The sequence below is a fragment of the Oratosquilla oratoria genome, chromosome 42 (assembly GCF_046742065.1).
Source record: "Oratosquilla oratoria isolate Oo_2021 chromosome 42, ASM4674206v1, whole genome shotgun sequence".
In the NCBI taxonomy this organism is placed as follows: Eukaryota; Metazoa; Arthropoda; class Malacostraca; order Stomatopoda; family Squillidae; genus Oratosquilla; species Oratosquilla oratoria.
The window spans coordinates 16590791-16606865 of record NC_134818.1 but is presented as its reverse complement, the minus strand read 5'-3'; the positions used below and the strand labels follow the sequence as shown (position 1 = coordinate 16606865).

The window sequence follows — 16075 nt, the reverse complement described above, 5'->3', positions numbered from 1 at the left end:
GGCGGTGCTGGCCCGAAGCTCGACCCTGGGGAGAGGGCGACGCCGTGCACGATTGAGGATGAGGACTTCCGGGCGGAATTTGACGGCCGGAAGTGGGAAGTAGAGTGGTATCCGAAGGAAAGCTCGCCCGTCTTGAAGAACAAAGTCGACTGCTACACACGGACCCTCAGAGAGGGGGTGAGGGAGGACTTTGACCTCGAAGTGGAGCGATGGATCGAGGAAGGAATCTTGAGTCCCTGGGAGGAACCGGTGGAGGGCGGAATCCTGCCCTTGATGGCAGTAGTGCAGCCAACCAAGAGAAAGGTACGACCGGTGCTGGACTTCCGAGAGCTGAACCAGTTCGTGAAGTGTCATACTGGCGACGATTTTGTAGATGTATGTAGTGAGACCCTACGCAGGTGGCGCCGAAGGAGGGGGGCGTCCGCCGTTGTAGACTTGTGGGCGGCTTACTTGCAAATTCACGTGACTAAGAAGTTATGGAAGTACCAGCTAGTAAAATACAAAGGGAGAATTTACTGCTTGACCAGACTTGGTTTTGGGCTCAGCTCGGCCCCGAGGATCATGACGAGAATCCTGAAGACGGTACTGGGGAAGACTGAAGCGATGAAGAAGGGCACTGACTCGTACCTAGACGACATACTGGTGGACGATGGCATAGTATCGACGTCGAACGTGGTGGAACATCTGGCTCGATACGGATTGACAGCTAAGGAACCGGAGCCGTTGGAGGGAGGAGCGGTGTTGGGACTGCGACTGGAAAGGAACGCGGCAGGAACGCTGATGTTCAAGCGAGGGAACGAGATCCCAAAGGTGACGGACGAAATGTGTAAACGAGAACTTTTCTCCCTTTGCGGCAAATTAGTGGGCCACTACCCGATCGCCGGATGGCTTCGTACGGCATGTAGCTACATTAAGAGGAGGGCGGGATCGAAAGATTGGGGAGAGAAGGTTGATGAGGACACGCTAACCATGATACGCGACGTTGTCCAGAGGACGATGCACGATGATCCTGTGAGAGGACAGTGGAACGCGCCCCAGCAGAGCCATGGCGTAGTATGGTGCGACGCGAGTAGTATCGCAACCGGCGCCGTCTTGGAGATAGGGAACGTGATAGTCGAAGATGGAGCGTGGCAGCGGAAGAAGGACGACTACCACCATATTAACGTGTCAGAGTTGGACGCGGTCATAAAAGGAACAAATTTGGCGCTGAAATGGGGGCTGCGTGAGATCGAGATCAGGACGGACTCAGCCACGGTAGCGGGGTGGATGAACTCGGTGCTGACGGCTGAAAAGAGAGTACGCACGAAAGGAGCTGCAGAGATCCTGGTGAAGCGCCGCCTCGGGATCCTGAGAGAGTTAATCGACGAGTTCGGCATGAAGATAAGGGTGAGGAAGGTATCCTCGGAGGCGAACAAAGCGGACGCGCTTACCAGAGTAAAGAGGAGCTGGCTGGAAGCGAAGGAAGAACAGGAAGAGAAGCTCGAGATGTGCGCCGCTGGGTCCTTTCGTGCGAAAGAGTTGCACGAAACGCATCATCTAGGGGTCGATAGGTCATTGTTCCTGGCAAAGAAGGTTAATCCGAACATATCAAGGGAAGAGGTGCGGCATGCGGTGAGGGCGTGTGCCCGCTGTCAGTCCATAAACCCAGCCCCCAGACCACATTCAGCGGGGGAGCTCTGCGTGGAAGAGAACTGGGGACGGCTGGCAATTGACGTAACCCACTATCAAGGCACCAGATACTTATCGATGGTCGACTGCGGCCCAGGGCGGTTCGGCATTTGGCGAGAACTGAAGGCGGAGACTGGAGAAGAGATTGCGCGGGTGATGGACGAGGTATTTTTGGAGCGGGGCCCAGTGGATGAAGTCCTGATGGACAACGGCACGGCGTTTCGGTCGGAGGCACTGAAAGGTACATTGGACAAGTGGAACACAAGACGCTTCTTCCGGGCAGCGTACCGGCCGAGCGGAAATGGGATAGTAGAACGACACCATCGTACAATTAAGGCCATAGCTGAGAGGGCGCGAATACCGCCGACGGAGGCAGTTTTCTGGTATATCTCCCCCAGGTCAGGCCAAGACGACCGCTCGGTTCCGCAAAAGGCTGTGTTCAAATATGATTGGCGGCATCCGCTGCAGGGACCGAAACTGCCGGCCAACGCCGAAGAAGGCCCCGCCTCAGTGCAGGTGGGGGAGGAGGTATGGGTGAGACCAAAGGACAGGAAGTGCACGTCACAGTGGACGAGAGGGACAGTGACGGAGGTGAACTCCCGGAACAATGTTTCTGTTGAGGGAGTGCCGCGACATATCTTGGATATACGGCGGGTAGTGAGTGAAGGAGAAGATGAGGAGGAAGGCCACGGGGCGACAACAGAAGAGGATGGGGTGTCTCAGAGACCCCAGCGCGAAAGACGCCCGCCAAGGTGGCTACAGGACTACGATGTAGAGGAAGGAGAAGACGAGGAGTAGGTTGATCTCTAGATCAAGGGGGGGTGTGTGGTGTGAGCGTGAGTGTGTATGGCGCGGATGGGGACGGACGGTTGGCACCCCCTCCCCCTCTTTCTGGGGGGGGGGAGAGGGGGTCAAAGGGCACGAGCGCTGGTATCCCCCTTCCCACCCGAATGTGGGGGGGTGGCCTCACGTTGGCTTGGGTGGCACAGTGCCGAACAAGGACCGCGCGTGGGTGGTGGTGAATGCGAGTGTGAGTGGAGTGTACAGTACCCGGAAAGGGGGATATGATAAGCTAGCATTAATGGTTAGGAGGTAGGGAATTAGGCTAGAGAAGTGGAGAGTGTGCCGCAAAGGAATGTAAGGGCCCACCCAGGAGCGACCGAAACCGAAGAACCGACGTCATCGACGCACAAGTAAGTACTTTTGAATCACACTTGCTTTGTGGTCGCCTTCACCTTTTCGCATCTTTTCGATCTTTAGTCGTTATTTCCAGGTAGACGGCTAACGCATCGTTCTCCAAATTTAGAGCACTATAACTTACCACGTCCTTTACTCCTGTTAGCTCCACTACCAACTCCGCCTTCGTAAGCCACACGGCGACGTCTCCATTGCCGTCAAACGGCCTTAGGGTGATACTGTTAATCTTGAATGGCTCCTCGGTACTCTTAGGTGCGGTCATCTCGGCGGCGCCTAGATAGCTTGTGGTATTTACTTGCTTTGTACGACGTTTCGCTTATTAAGCGAAACGTCGTACAAATAAAGGCTCCGTCCTCATATGGTGTTTAACTCGTCAATATCTATGTGGGCAATTTCTTCATGACAAAGATAACACTCAACTGAAATATTGTTCCTGATTGGTTGTCGAATTCAAGGTATTGATGGTATACCGAGGCAGAAAATAGTCGAAAGGCTATAATTCTGCATGACTTGACAAGAAAAATAGTTTTGTGGGACTGAGTAGTCAGAATGAGTGGCAGATGCAATTGTAAATTAGTCACAAACCTTGATATTTTCGAAACAACGGTGAAGTCGTGGTTGCAAAATGAAAAAAAATAGTAATATGTTCTGCTTTAATGGCTGAGCGTCGCTAGCGATCATTCGAAAATTTCTGGTACATGAGCAAAATTTAGGTAAAAATTTCAAAAGAATCTCTATGATGGTGGCAACACTCATACAAAGTTATACAAGTGTATTTCGTTTCTATTTTTTATACAGCATAAATAGATAAAATATTGGCAACCTCATTGCATAAAAAACATTCTGTATATTGAAATAGCGTCAACATTTCTACAGCTATTTCGTTTTTTGCTACAGAATTGTTTATGGAGATACTTGGCAACTCCTCCCACCAGCATACCCCCACAAAGACAGTGGACAGGGCACCAGTACTCTTGAGAAGGTCAAAGGTACGTCGCTCCTGGCGTCTCACCGTACGCAACAATTTTGATTCCTCGCCTGTATTGTTGCTGTGATCATGGAAAAATTAACAAGAAACAAGAGAGTAAAGCGGCAGAATATAGAGAGGGCGCCCGTGAGTGCCTGAAATAGAAACAAGAAGGAAAAATAAACTGGAGAAAAGCAGCACAGCTGCACCCAGCACTCCGCAAGCATCTACCGGCCACGCCCACCTTACATCTCCACCCACGCTACACCACTCACCTCATCAGCAAAAAAAGGAGGAAATTGAATATTTGCTATACATTGCAACCATTAAACAAATGGTCGCGAAAATTTAAATCCTCGTCCTGTAAAGTTTATGTTTTTGTTTTTTCCATTGTAATATCTTCAGTTGCTCTTTACAGATTTTTGTCATTCTTGTTTCATTTGAAAAAAAAACATGTTCTTTATTTTCTAGTAAAAAAAAAAAATATTTTTTTTTATTGATGAAACCTGAATTTTGCAGCATTTTTGAAATATTCAGAGAAACAAAAAATCGGAGGTATTAGTTTGATAAAATGTATTCAATAGTTTTTGTTCCCCAGACTTTCATTTCATACCAAGCTGAATGATTTAGAAGGATTTTCCATTAAGTAATTAGTGCTTCACTATATCTTCATTAAAAATTCACTATGCCTTATATATACATGGAAGACAATACCCTGAGGAATTATACACTAATGTAAGGGGTAATTATACCTAAGTTCATTAAATATATATTTGAAAATTTAATTTCACCTACTCTATAAAGCGATGCAACACTCCCTTAATATTTTTTTATCAAACATACTAAGAGAATGGGGAAAGACAAATATGCAGAACCACTCAGGATTGACAAATAGTGGAGACTACAAATAGTAATGATTTTAAAATGTAGTTTCCATATGAGAGATGCTACAGATGAACGTGCCTCTTTATTCTGTGAGGTGACGCATACAAGAAGGTTGGGTTCATCACAGGACTCTATGAAGTAACAGCAGTTCATAGATTCTGTAAAGGCCGAGTCTTGCTGAACAGCATATCCATGTATATTTGAAGTATTAGGGAAGAGTCATATTGACTCATGATATTTTTTTTTATAATATCTCATGTGTTTTTACCGGAGGAAGAACACTACTAGGCTATGATTTTTTTTTTTTTTACTGTGGTAGTGGTTGATATTGGTTATCCTACTAAGAGATACTTGGAATGGGAATGGTGGTTGCATATGAACTTGATTGGAGGAACTGTGGTTTAGTGAACATGTGTACTTAACTAATTGTAGTATACAGGAAAGTAGCAATGATCGTTTGGTTCCATCTTCTATTCTCTAATTTTTTTTTATCATACCTATAGCCTCAGATTCATGTACAGTTCCAACTTAATCTATAGCTTTGATTTTTAATTGTCATATTTAGATTTGAACTCATGTATTGTTTGAGCTTGGGTTATATCACTTCATAAGCTATTTTAAGTATTTATACATCTATATGGAAAACAAAACTGAATTTCTTCACATCCTCTAGACATGTGGTCTTTCTTAATTAATTCCCATGGCCTCTTAAAGCCCTCCATCTTTAATCAGATCTCTTTGATCAATCCAATCTGTCCCCTTTAGTGACCTTAATACTGTAATCATATCACCTCTTTCTCTTTGATCTTTCAAATACGTTGGAAGACCCAGTGCTATTAGCCTGAGTGAACATGCCATTAGGCATATGCTCACAATTGTTGATATGCTTGCAAAAAGAATATTATACTGGATTGGTCCTCTCCTTTATTACAAAGTTATGTTTACAATATACCTTCCATTATTGAATGGATAACATATTTCTAATACTTTTTGTAAAAAAAAAAAAAATATATATATATATATATATATATACATATACAGTATATATATCCATTGACAGCTTACAATTTTGTCTCATCTTTTCAGGTTTGTTTTTGACAAATGACTGAGGAAACTCAAAGCACATGGAACATCTGATTTTGCTCCATAGAATATGAAAAATCACAGTAGAAAGCAGGTTCACAGCAGCTGATTATAGTTCTGTGAATGTGTTGAATTTAATATTAATTCAACCTCTAATTACAAAACCTACTGTGCTTTTTCATTTTATGACAAGAGGTCCTTTATTTCATGCAATGATCTATATTGAATCTCCTGGTATTCCTTCTTTTTTAAATTGTTACTCAAAGCACCTCTCTACCTTCTGCCTTTTTAGAATAACTAGTTCCATTATTTTCCATGTGCAAGAAACTAATCATGTAAGTCTGTAATTCTAATCATTATATCCTTTAGGTATGGTATGAATTAAACTAGTTTCCACAGAGGTGGCAATTTTCTATAATTGTATAACATACCAAAGGGGTTTGAAATGGGATTATCATCCACAATCGTCTTGAGTTTCAAACTCTGTAAGCCTTCTCTAGGTAATGTGCTCTACTTTAATACAGTATTCCTTTTTTTCTATTTAAATATGGGTTAAATATACAAAGAGGATAATAAAAGACAGGTTCACAAATAAGGAGCATCAGGTTACGGTACAATATATATTTGTACATTTCATACTATAGAAATATAAGCAAGCAAGCAAATACCGTGATAAATATATATTTATATATTTCATATTTGAATATATTCATTTATTTATTTTAACAAGAAGCATGCCTATAAGCCCTCAAACAAAACAGTATATAACACAAGTTAGCAGTGCCCACCCATTTCATTGTTATATTTTCAATATATTATTTTTCTCTTGGGAAGCTCCTCAGATCAGTGGCCAATTGGGTTAAGGTCAACTTTATTTCAAAGGAAAGCAGTTTGCACTGGTTTTCATAAACTTTTATAGAATGTAATCCATATAATTTGGGGGAATATAAAACTTTATTACTAAGTATAGAAACTGTCTAAACAAATATGGAATAGATGATAAGGTAAGAAATTAAGGTTTAGCTATGTAAAAATGATCTTTTATCAAATATGCTCTCATTATGAAGATGATCCAGCACATGCTAATTTTTAATTTAACCACAGGTGTACTGTAACTATGGTTCATGTTTTAGTATTTTGTATTGTTAATGCTATACTCAAACTCAAACTGCACAGGGATCAATGACAGGTACCTGCAAGTGGTGGTCCAGCAAGATGGCTGTCAGAGAAAATCATTTCCCTGTCACCCACTTACATGTCTTGTCAATACCCTCTCCTCCATGTACAAGTGCATCCTGAAGAGGTTGACACCCAATCTTTAGACAGGGCCCAGGATCTCTATCAATTTTAACTAAATTTATCACAACCTTTCATAGAACATCTGATAACTGCCTAATAATTTAAGTTGGAAACACAGAAATTGTCTCACACTAATACAACACTGATATTAGTGCAGATCTAAGGACTGTGGAGCTGAGGGTTTCCAGTCAATGAAACTTGAGGCAACAACTATCAAACTGCACATTGGATGTATCATGTGAATATGAACCATGTGATACACTGTTATGTAATACTGAATTTCTTACATTTCAAGTGCAAGTGTTATTGAAAGGAACTTCCACTGTAACCACACCTAAATCCAGAAGGGGCAGCTATCAATCCCTGAAGACTCCTGAAAATGTGTCTATTTGAACTTTAATTCAAGATTTATATAAATGTGTTCTTTTGTGCGAATGGACACACAAGAAGGACTAAACAATTTTATATTACTGTTGATCTTGAAGCAAATATATTCTCTTTTGTTTGCTACATGTGTGACAAGTAAGGGGGGATAGAGAATTTAGACTCTAGAATTATCAATGGCTAGGTCATATGAGTGGAGCATGGTTGAGAAACAAATGAGTTCTTGCAACTAGGTAAATACTAGTCAACATGACCCCATTCTAGTTAATAATACAAATGATATGACAATGATCAGAATTGTCTATTTATTGGTGTATCATATGTATGCCCAGCTGCAAAGCATTGTAAAACACAAGAAATATATTCTTGCAGAAGATTCATTTGATCAAATCATGCACTATACCCTCAAGGTTAATTTGGAGTTTTTAATAATTTTTTCCTTCAAAATATGTACAGTAGGAAGAACTGGTCTTTTAAATTAGTTACAAAACTAATTTGACAGATTATCACACAGTAGGCTACACTACATGAAATAATTTGACTAAATTTGAACAGATTCATCATTTGAATTACAAACTATCTTTTCAGTTAAAGGTTTCCCTTGAACTTTATTAATTGACAACTTCATTTGTGAGAACTAACTCTTCATAGAATTTTTTAGACAAAGCCATGCATCTCTTAGAACAAGATATGATACCCCAAGACTGCCTTCTCAGGATCCAGGAACTGTGTAATGATAATGTGGATTTGTATGCTATCTGCACAAGAAATGCATGAATTAATGTGCAACACAGGTGATGTTGAAGGACTGCACTTTGAATGAGAGTGTAATTCTGAGAGTTTGGACAGGTAATCAATGTAAACTTATACTTTTGTGCAAGTAGATATGGAGTACTGCACTTACCTATGCAGGATGGGTTGTGACAGCATATAACATGTAACTTGTATTTCTGTATGCATAATTATTTTGTTTGCATGTGTTTTGGTATGTATATCCTTTATAGGTACAACCATGTGTGTTTCATATTAGTATTTGTGAATGATATGCACTTGTACAGAGCATATAGAATGACACCAGTGGATTTTACATCTGGTGTACGCACACTGCTCAAAAGTCAGTATGGTTTGTTGCATCTACTGTAGCTAACTACAATTTTCTGCATGGGAGTGATTGACAGCATATTTTACAGTGACAAAAACTTTCAACTAAAAACTACTCTATCTTATGTATAACATAGCTTAAGAGACTATTTATTTGGTACTAATGTCACTTAAACATTCTAGGTATAAATATCTGCTGGTATACTTGATGGAACAGTGACACATAAGCATTGGCCAAGCACACCAAGTTTATGTATGAGGCATATATGATGTAGGCATTGGTCAGTTTTCATGGTCTATGTAATATTTTGCTTCTTAGATGAAGGTGAGGGGTATATGTCAGGAGGTCCTTAGCTGCACTTGAAACCATCACCTTTACCCTATGTGCATATATAACCAGGTTGAGTGGAAGTCATATTGAATCTGAGCTTATGTAGTTCCCTTGTGAGACTAAAGCCTAATGGAACACAGCAGCACACAAGTAGTAGATTGTACAACAATATTTTTGTGTGTGTGCATGTATTTACCAAATTGTATTTGTAATTGTACTATGAAGGAAAGCAGTTTTACTCATGAGATCCTGTTTCTTTTTCCAACTATCATATCTAACTTTGAAATTGCTTATGAATTTAGTTGGGCAATATTAGCTTCTACTCTATTCCAGGGGTTAATGTATCTGTATGTAAATCCTTATTTCTGGACATCCTTTAGACTTTTTTTTTAATTTGCATTTATACCCTCATGATTCTCTCTTGTCCCAGACCATGAGATTTCCTCTGTCAATTTGAACTATTCCCATGTCTTGAATACTACCATTATGTCACTTCTTACTTTTTTTTCTTCCAGTGATGATAGGTTTGATATTTTTTATCTTTGTATGTTTTACCTGTAAGGCCAGGAACATTACAGATGCCAGCACTAATCCCTGATGGACTCTGCTGGTGACTGGTCTCCACCCTTAAATCTCATCTATCACTACTGTTCTTATGGACTGGTCTTTCAGGAAATCCTAAAACCATTCAAGGAGTTTACATGTGAGTCCTTTACTATGTTCCAGTTTCCACAGATTTCTATTATGAGGTTTGTATAAAATTATTTCTCTAAATTAAGTATATACAGTCCACTCGTCCATCTCTTTCATGCACCACTTCATCCACTTTTGAGTAAAAACTTAGTGTATTTGGCACACATGATATTCCATTTCTAAAACCAGACTGGTAATCTGTCAAAGCGCCTATTCTCCAATTATCAATTACATTTCTTTCATATAACTTAGCTATCATATTGGTCATTGTGTGTGTGTGCGTTAGTGTTTACCTAATTGTATTTATCTGCTTGTAGTGTATAGGAAAGAAGCAATTATCATGGGGTCCTCTTATTATCCAGTTATCATACCTATCTTAAAGTTGATGTATGGTTTCAACTTAGGCTATATCTTTTTAGTCTTCAACAATCATATCTTGATTTAAATTCATGTATCATTCCAGTTCAGGTTATATCACCTTCTAGGCTATTTCAAGAGTTTATGCATCTGCAAGGAAATCTGTATTTCTTCACTTCCTTCACACTTGGTCATTTTCATTTTGTTACCTTGTTGCCATGACCTGAGGGTTGGCATCTACCTCTGGTCTTATCTTGCATATCTTTTTGGTTATTTTCCAGTTTTCTGGAGCTGTGGGTTTTAAACTTATTTTGGAAAAATGCTTGTTTATAATGTTGCACTGTTTTTCCAAGTCTTTCATGGGTGAGGGATGGGATTATTTTTGAGTTCTTAATTACCTTATTGTGCCATATTTGTTATTTCTTCTGTCTATAAAGTCTATGTTTTCTCTAATTTTATTTAATTTTATTATTTGTTTTGTAATGTCTTTATTTGGTTATTGAATTTTTTTGTTTTTTTTGTTTTGTTTTTTGTTCTTCGGGATTCAGTTTGCTCATTAATTTATTTCTCTCTTTTGTGAGGGTGGCTGTCTATGCTGAAACTATCATTACAAGAGGTATATTGATTTTTAGGCACCCTGATGATAAGTCTTTAGATTGATTCTTGCATCATCTTTTTAAGATTTAGATATACTAGAATTATGAAAATACACCTATAGTTGATAAGTTTTTCTTCTTTGCTACATACAAGTTTATTTGACATATTCAAAGTCGGCAGGAAAAGAATCTGCATCAGGTAGAAAACATTAGGTATATGTTTTGTACCACACATCTGAAATTGACCACATGGATCAGAAATGCTCTTTATATTTCAGTGGATTGCTTTGATGTGATTCACCAGCATTCCATGCATTGACACTTGAGGAAATGGTACACTATAGCTTAAAACTGCCAGCCCAACTTAATATAAAGCCCTATAACTTTGAGCACATGACTGTATCCTTCATTAATAACTTTTTCATCTTTTGTCAACATCTGATATATAGTTGGTGTGCCACTACAGTCAAGTTATGTGCAAATTTGCAAATTTTTAGTTTCATTTATCTATTTACCTAATTATTTTTGTCCTAGAAAAGTGTATAAAATCTCATATCTGGGTAATATGACTATATTTAGATATAGGTACAATGGAGTAATTTTTTCAGCAATAAACTGCACTTCTTTCCTTGGGGTCATAGAAGTGGTAAAGGAAAGATATAAGGAGGGTAGCAGAATGGAGGGATAGTAGGAGTTAAGTGATCAGCATTCCATTTTGAATGGAAAGTCTCCTGTCACAAAAGAATACTGAGTGACTTGGTCCATAGGGATGTCACAAAAGTCTCTAGAATATTTACTGCATAAAACTTGCCGTCAGAACCCCAAACAATGGAAATTTGATGGAACTAACAATGATACCTACATTTGGTGGTCATGTGAGGTGGATGTCTGAGACACTCATTTCCTGCTGTCCATCTTCAGGACTCACCAACACCATCATGACCTCCATCTGGAGGTGCAACCTCAATGGGCAGACACTCAGTCTTTGGACTGGACCCAAGATTTCTCTCTCTATCAACTTTAACTGTGTTTCTTCCATCTATTTCCATAAAGAGAGTTGAAAACTGGCAACTGCTCCTTTCTTCTGGTGGCAGAAATAGTCCCACATATGTAACACTGATGATATTTCAATGTTTCTTCCCAATGGAATCAATGAGAGGCCCTGAGGACCACAGTGGGGCTGCAAGTTTCCAGTCATTGAAACTTGAGACAACATTAATTATTATTATTATTATTATTATCATTATTATCATCATCATTATTATTACCATAATTAATCAATGTTACTATTCTTGTTCAACATGTACATGGTTGGAGTGGCACAGGAGGTAATTGCAATGGTGATGGGTAGGGATTTGGATCTAGTACGAGTACAAGGAAGCAGGAAGTGACCAAGTTGTCGTTGGCAGATGACACTTCATTATTGCCGAGTTGGAGGAGGGACTGATTCAGTGGTGGAGGGCATGTAAGAGGAAAAGCTAAAAGTAAATGTGGGTAAAAGTAAGGTGATGAGATGTACAAGGGGAGAGGGTGGCAGTGAGATAGAGGTGAGTTTAAGGGGAAAGAGGCTAGAGGAAGAGGAGAGCTTTAAGTATTTAGGGTCATATATAGCAGAGAATGGAGGAGTAGGGATGGAAGTTATATAGTAATGGAAGCAAGTAACTGTCTGGGAGGAATAAAAATGTCTTGAGAAACAGGTATCTGGGGATAAAGAAAAAGAGAAGACTATAATGGGGTGTGCCTACAACACTATATGGAGCAGAAACTTTGAATTTAAAAGAGACAGAAAGGAGGAGCCTAAATGGTTTTGAGAAGTGTTGAAGAAGTATGAGGAGTGTTACAAAGATGGGTTGAGTGAGAAATGAGGAGGTGAGGCAGAGAGTATGGTTAGAAAGAGAGCTGGCAGGTAGGATTGACCAAAGAATACTAGGATAGTTTGGGCAAATGGGAGGGATGAGTGAAGAAAGACTAGCAAAAAGAATGTGGAAGGCAGAAGTGGATGGAGTAAATTCAAGAGGAAGACTATGAATGAGGTAGATGGATGAGAGTGAAAGGGGCTTTAGGTAATAAAGAAATATTTCTTGAACAGGGAAGGGAGAGGGCAAAAGATAGGTGTGAGTGGAGAATGGTTGTGAATGGATGAGAAAATGATGTAACCTGAGGGATTCTTGTCTACTCTGTAAATTCTTAAGTGGATAAAGGGTGAGGGTCACATATAACAAAGTAGTGGAGATAAATGAGCTTTAGTTGTTGGGTCCTACTTTAGATATGCTTTGTCTTGCTGCATTGCCTCTGACCTCAGCAGCGTTGTGGGGAACAGGGATGACCCTTTGTCCACAAAGAACTAAGATAGGACAACAAATAGGTTTTGGATGGGTGAAGGCTGGGTATATGCCTTGACTTGACCAACCCCCTTATAAGGGGGATAGGGGCTTTTGGTACACAATATTGTTGTTGTTGTTGTTATTGTTATTATTATTATTATTATTATTATCATTATTATTATCATTATTATTTATTATTATTATTATCATTATTATTTATTATTATTATTATTATTATTATTATTATTATTATTATTATTATTATTATTATTATTATTACTATTATTATTATTATTATTATCATTATTATCTATTATTATTATTATTATTATTATTATTATTATTATTATTATTATTATTATTATTATTATTATTATTATTATTATTACTATTATTATTATTATTAGGGGGGTTTCTGATAAAATGAAGCAGCCTTGCTGTGGATGTGCTGTGTCTTGCTACATTGTCTCTGACCCAGGGCAGTGGACAAGATGTAGGGATGACCTGTCATCAAGGAGGAGCCAGGAAAAGAGGGAGGGATTGATGGTGAATGGGAGTGGAGTATGTGGGGAGGAAATGGGTGGGAGTGGATTTATGCCTTTGACTCTGGCTATGTCACTTATAAGGGGGAAAAAGCCATTGGTACATGTATGTATTGTTATTGTTATTAGTATTATTTTTACTATTATTATTGACTTGTTTTAGTTGAGTTGCCTTTTATGATGCACAAGAAGATGGTGGAACTATTTCCTCCACCTTAAAGGGATTAGGAAGAGGTGTCACAGACTTGGTAAAGGACAGGTTCAAAGAAACTGGATGGAGGGATGGTAGTAGTACAAAAGTATTACAATTTCTTTATGGCTGATTTTAAAACTAACATAGGCAACTACCTGTTCATATAGAAGTTAAATACAATGGACATTAAAAAAATGATAAATATATGGTGTCCAACTCCAATCTAACTTATTCCTCAGCATTGTGAGCTCAATCACTAAAAATAAGTCAGTGGTTCTTAACTGTTTCCACTCTTTACACTCCCTTCCAATTCACAAGCAGCCCCACAAGGACATATAATTCTGCTGCTGCTTGCATCTCCTTTGTATTTGTATAAATGATGTGTAACTTTGGTCCTTAGGGGCACCCCAAAATAGTCCATAGTATTGGCCATATGTTACCTTGCAGTCAATACCCAAATACAGGCCCTGCTGTGGAGGTGGTAGGATTTGCTGCATTTACTTTTGACCTTGGCAGTGGGTGGGGGATAAGGATGACCCTTCGATCACAAAGAGCTAAGGTAAAATGGACAAGAAATGGGTGTTGGATGGGTGTAGGATTGGTGAAAGGTGGGTGTATGCCTTGGCTGGTCACCTCCCTTATAGGGGGTTAAGGGCCTTTTGGTATCTGTATGATGATGATTATTATCATTATTACTATCATTATTATTGTGGGTAAAAGTAAGGTGATGAGATGTACAAGGGGTGAAAATGGCAGTAGACTGGAAGTGAGCATTAAGGGAGAGCGACTGGAGGAAGTGGATAGTTTTAGATACTTGGGTGCAAATGTGGCAGGAAAAGGTGGAGTGAAGGTGGAGGTAGAATGTAGATTGAGAGAAGCAAGTAAATGCCTTGGTGGATTAAAGAGTGTAATGAGAAATAGACATTTGAGAATGGATGCTAAGAGGAGACTGTATGAAGGAGTGATTGTGCCAACAGCACTGTATGGGGCAGAAACTTGGAATATAAGAGAAGAAGAGAGAAGGAGTTTGAATGTGTTTGAGATGAGGTGTCTGAGAAGTATGATGGGGGTTACTAGGCTAGATAGAGTGAGAAATGAGGAGGTGAGGAGGAGAACTGGGGTGGAAAAGGAGCTGGGAGATAGGGTTGATGAAAGAATATTAGGATGGTTTGGACACATGGAAAGAATGAGTGAAGAAAGACTAGTAAAAGAGGTATGGAAGGCAGATGTGGAGGGAGTGAACATGAGGGGACGTCCTAGGATGAGGTGGATGGATGGATGGGGTGAAGGGGGCTTTGGGGAAGAGGGGAATGTCTGTTGAGGAAGGACGGGAGAGGACAGAAGACAAGGGTGAATGGAGAATGGTTGTATATGGATGATGTTGTGATTGCATGAGGTGGAATGGGCAGGGGGATGGGGGGGTGAGGTAGTATGTGTGAGCAAAATTTGACGCAGCCCGAAGGGATTTCTCCCTGTCCTCTCCTTTTATGCAATGGGGGGGACGGAGAGGGGGGGGTCGCCGATTTAATGAAGCGGCCTTGCTGTGGATGTGCTGTGTCTTGCGACACTGCTTCTGACCCAGGGCAGTGGACAAGGTGCAGGGATGACCCGTCATCCAGGAGGTGCTCAGATAAGAGGGAGGGTGGAGGGGTGTGGAGTGTATTCAGGGATGGAATGGGTGGGAATGATTTTATGCCTTTCCCTTTTTGGCTACCTCCCTTGTAAGGGGGAAAAAGCCTTGGTATATGTATGGGGAAGAGGGGAATGTCTGTTGAGGAAGGAAGGGAGAGGACGGAAGACAGAGGTGAGTGGAGAATGGTTGTATATGGATGATGTTGTGATTGCATGAGGAGGAATGGGCGGGGGGTGGGGGTGGGGTAGTATGTGTGAGTAAATTTTGACACAGCCCGAAGGGATTTCTCCCCGTCCTCTCCTTATATGCAAGGGGGGACGGAGAGGGGGGGTCGCCGATTAAATGAAGCGGCCTTGCTGTGGATGTGCTGTGTCTTGCGACACTGCTTCTGACCCAGGGCGGTGGGCAAGGTGCAGGGATGACCCGTCATCCGGGAGGTGCTCAGATGAGAGGGAGGGTGGGAGGGGTGTGGAGTGTATTTAGGGATGAAGTGGGTGGGAGTGTTTTTGTGCCTTTCCCTTTTTGGCTACCTCCCTTGAAAGGAGGAAAAAGCCTTGGTATATGTATGTATGTATTATCAATTATTTAGTAATTGTATGTATGTTTGATGATTATCATTATTATTATTATTGTTATTATCATTATTATTATTATTATGAAAATTTGATGATTTATATATTTTAAATAATTCTTCGTGAAGGACTTCTTTAATGGCTCTTCTACTAACTGAGTTACAAAGCAGGAAGTTCATTATGCTTAGATGAATTCCATCTCATATAATTTTTCTTGTGTATTTGATTTCTTCATAATTTCCAGGACAGT

At 40.2% G+C, this 16075-nt stretch overlaps 1 protein-coding gene across 1 annotated transcript; it reads left to right on the top strand.

Annotated features, from left to right (window-relative positions):
• The first annotated feature begins 273 nt into the window (after window positions 1–273).
• Window positions 274–7341, top strand: LOC143021545 (uncharacterized). Its single transcript, XM_076179146.1, has 2 exons — window positions 274–2184; window positions 7252–7341. The coding sequence occupies exons 1-2, from the start codon at window positions 274–276 to the stop codon at window positions 7339–7341; spliced, it is 2001 nt and encodes a 666-aa protein (XP_076035261.1).
• Window positions 7342–16075: the final 8734 nt, after the last annotated feature.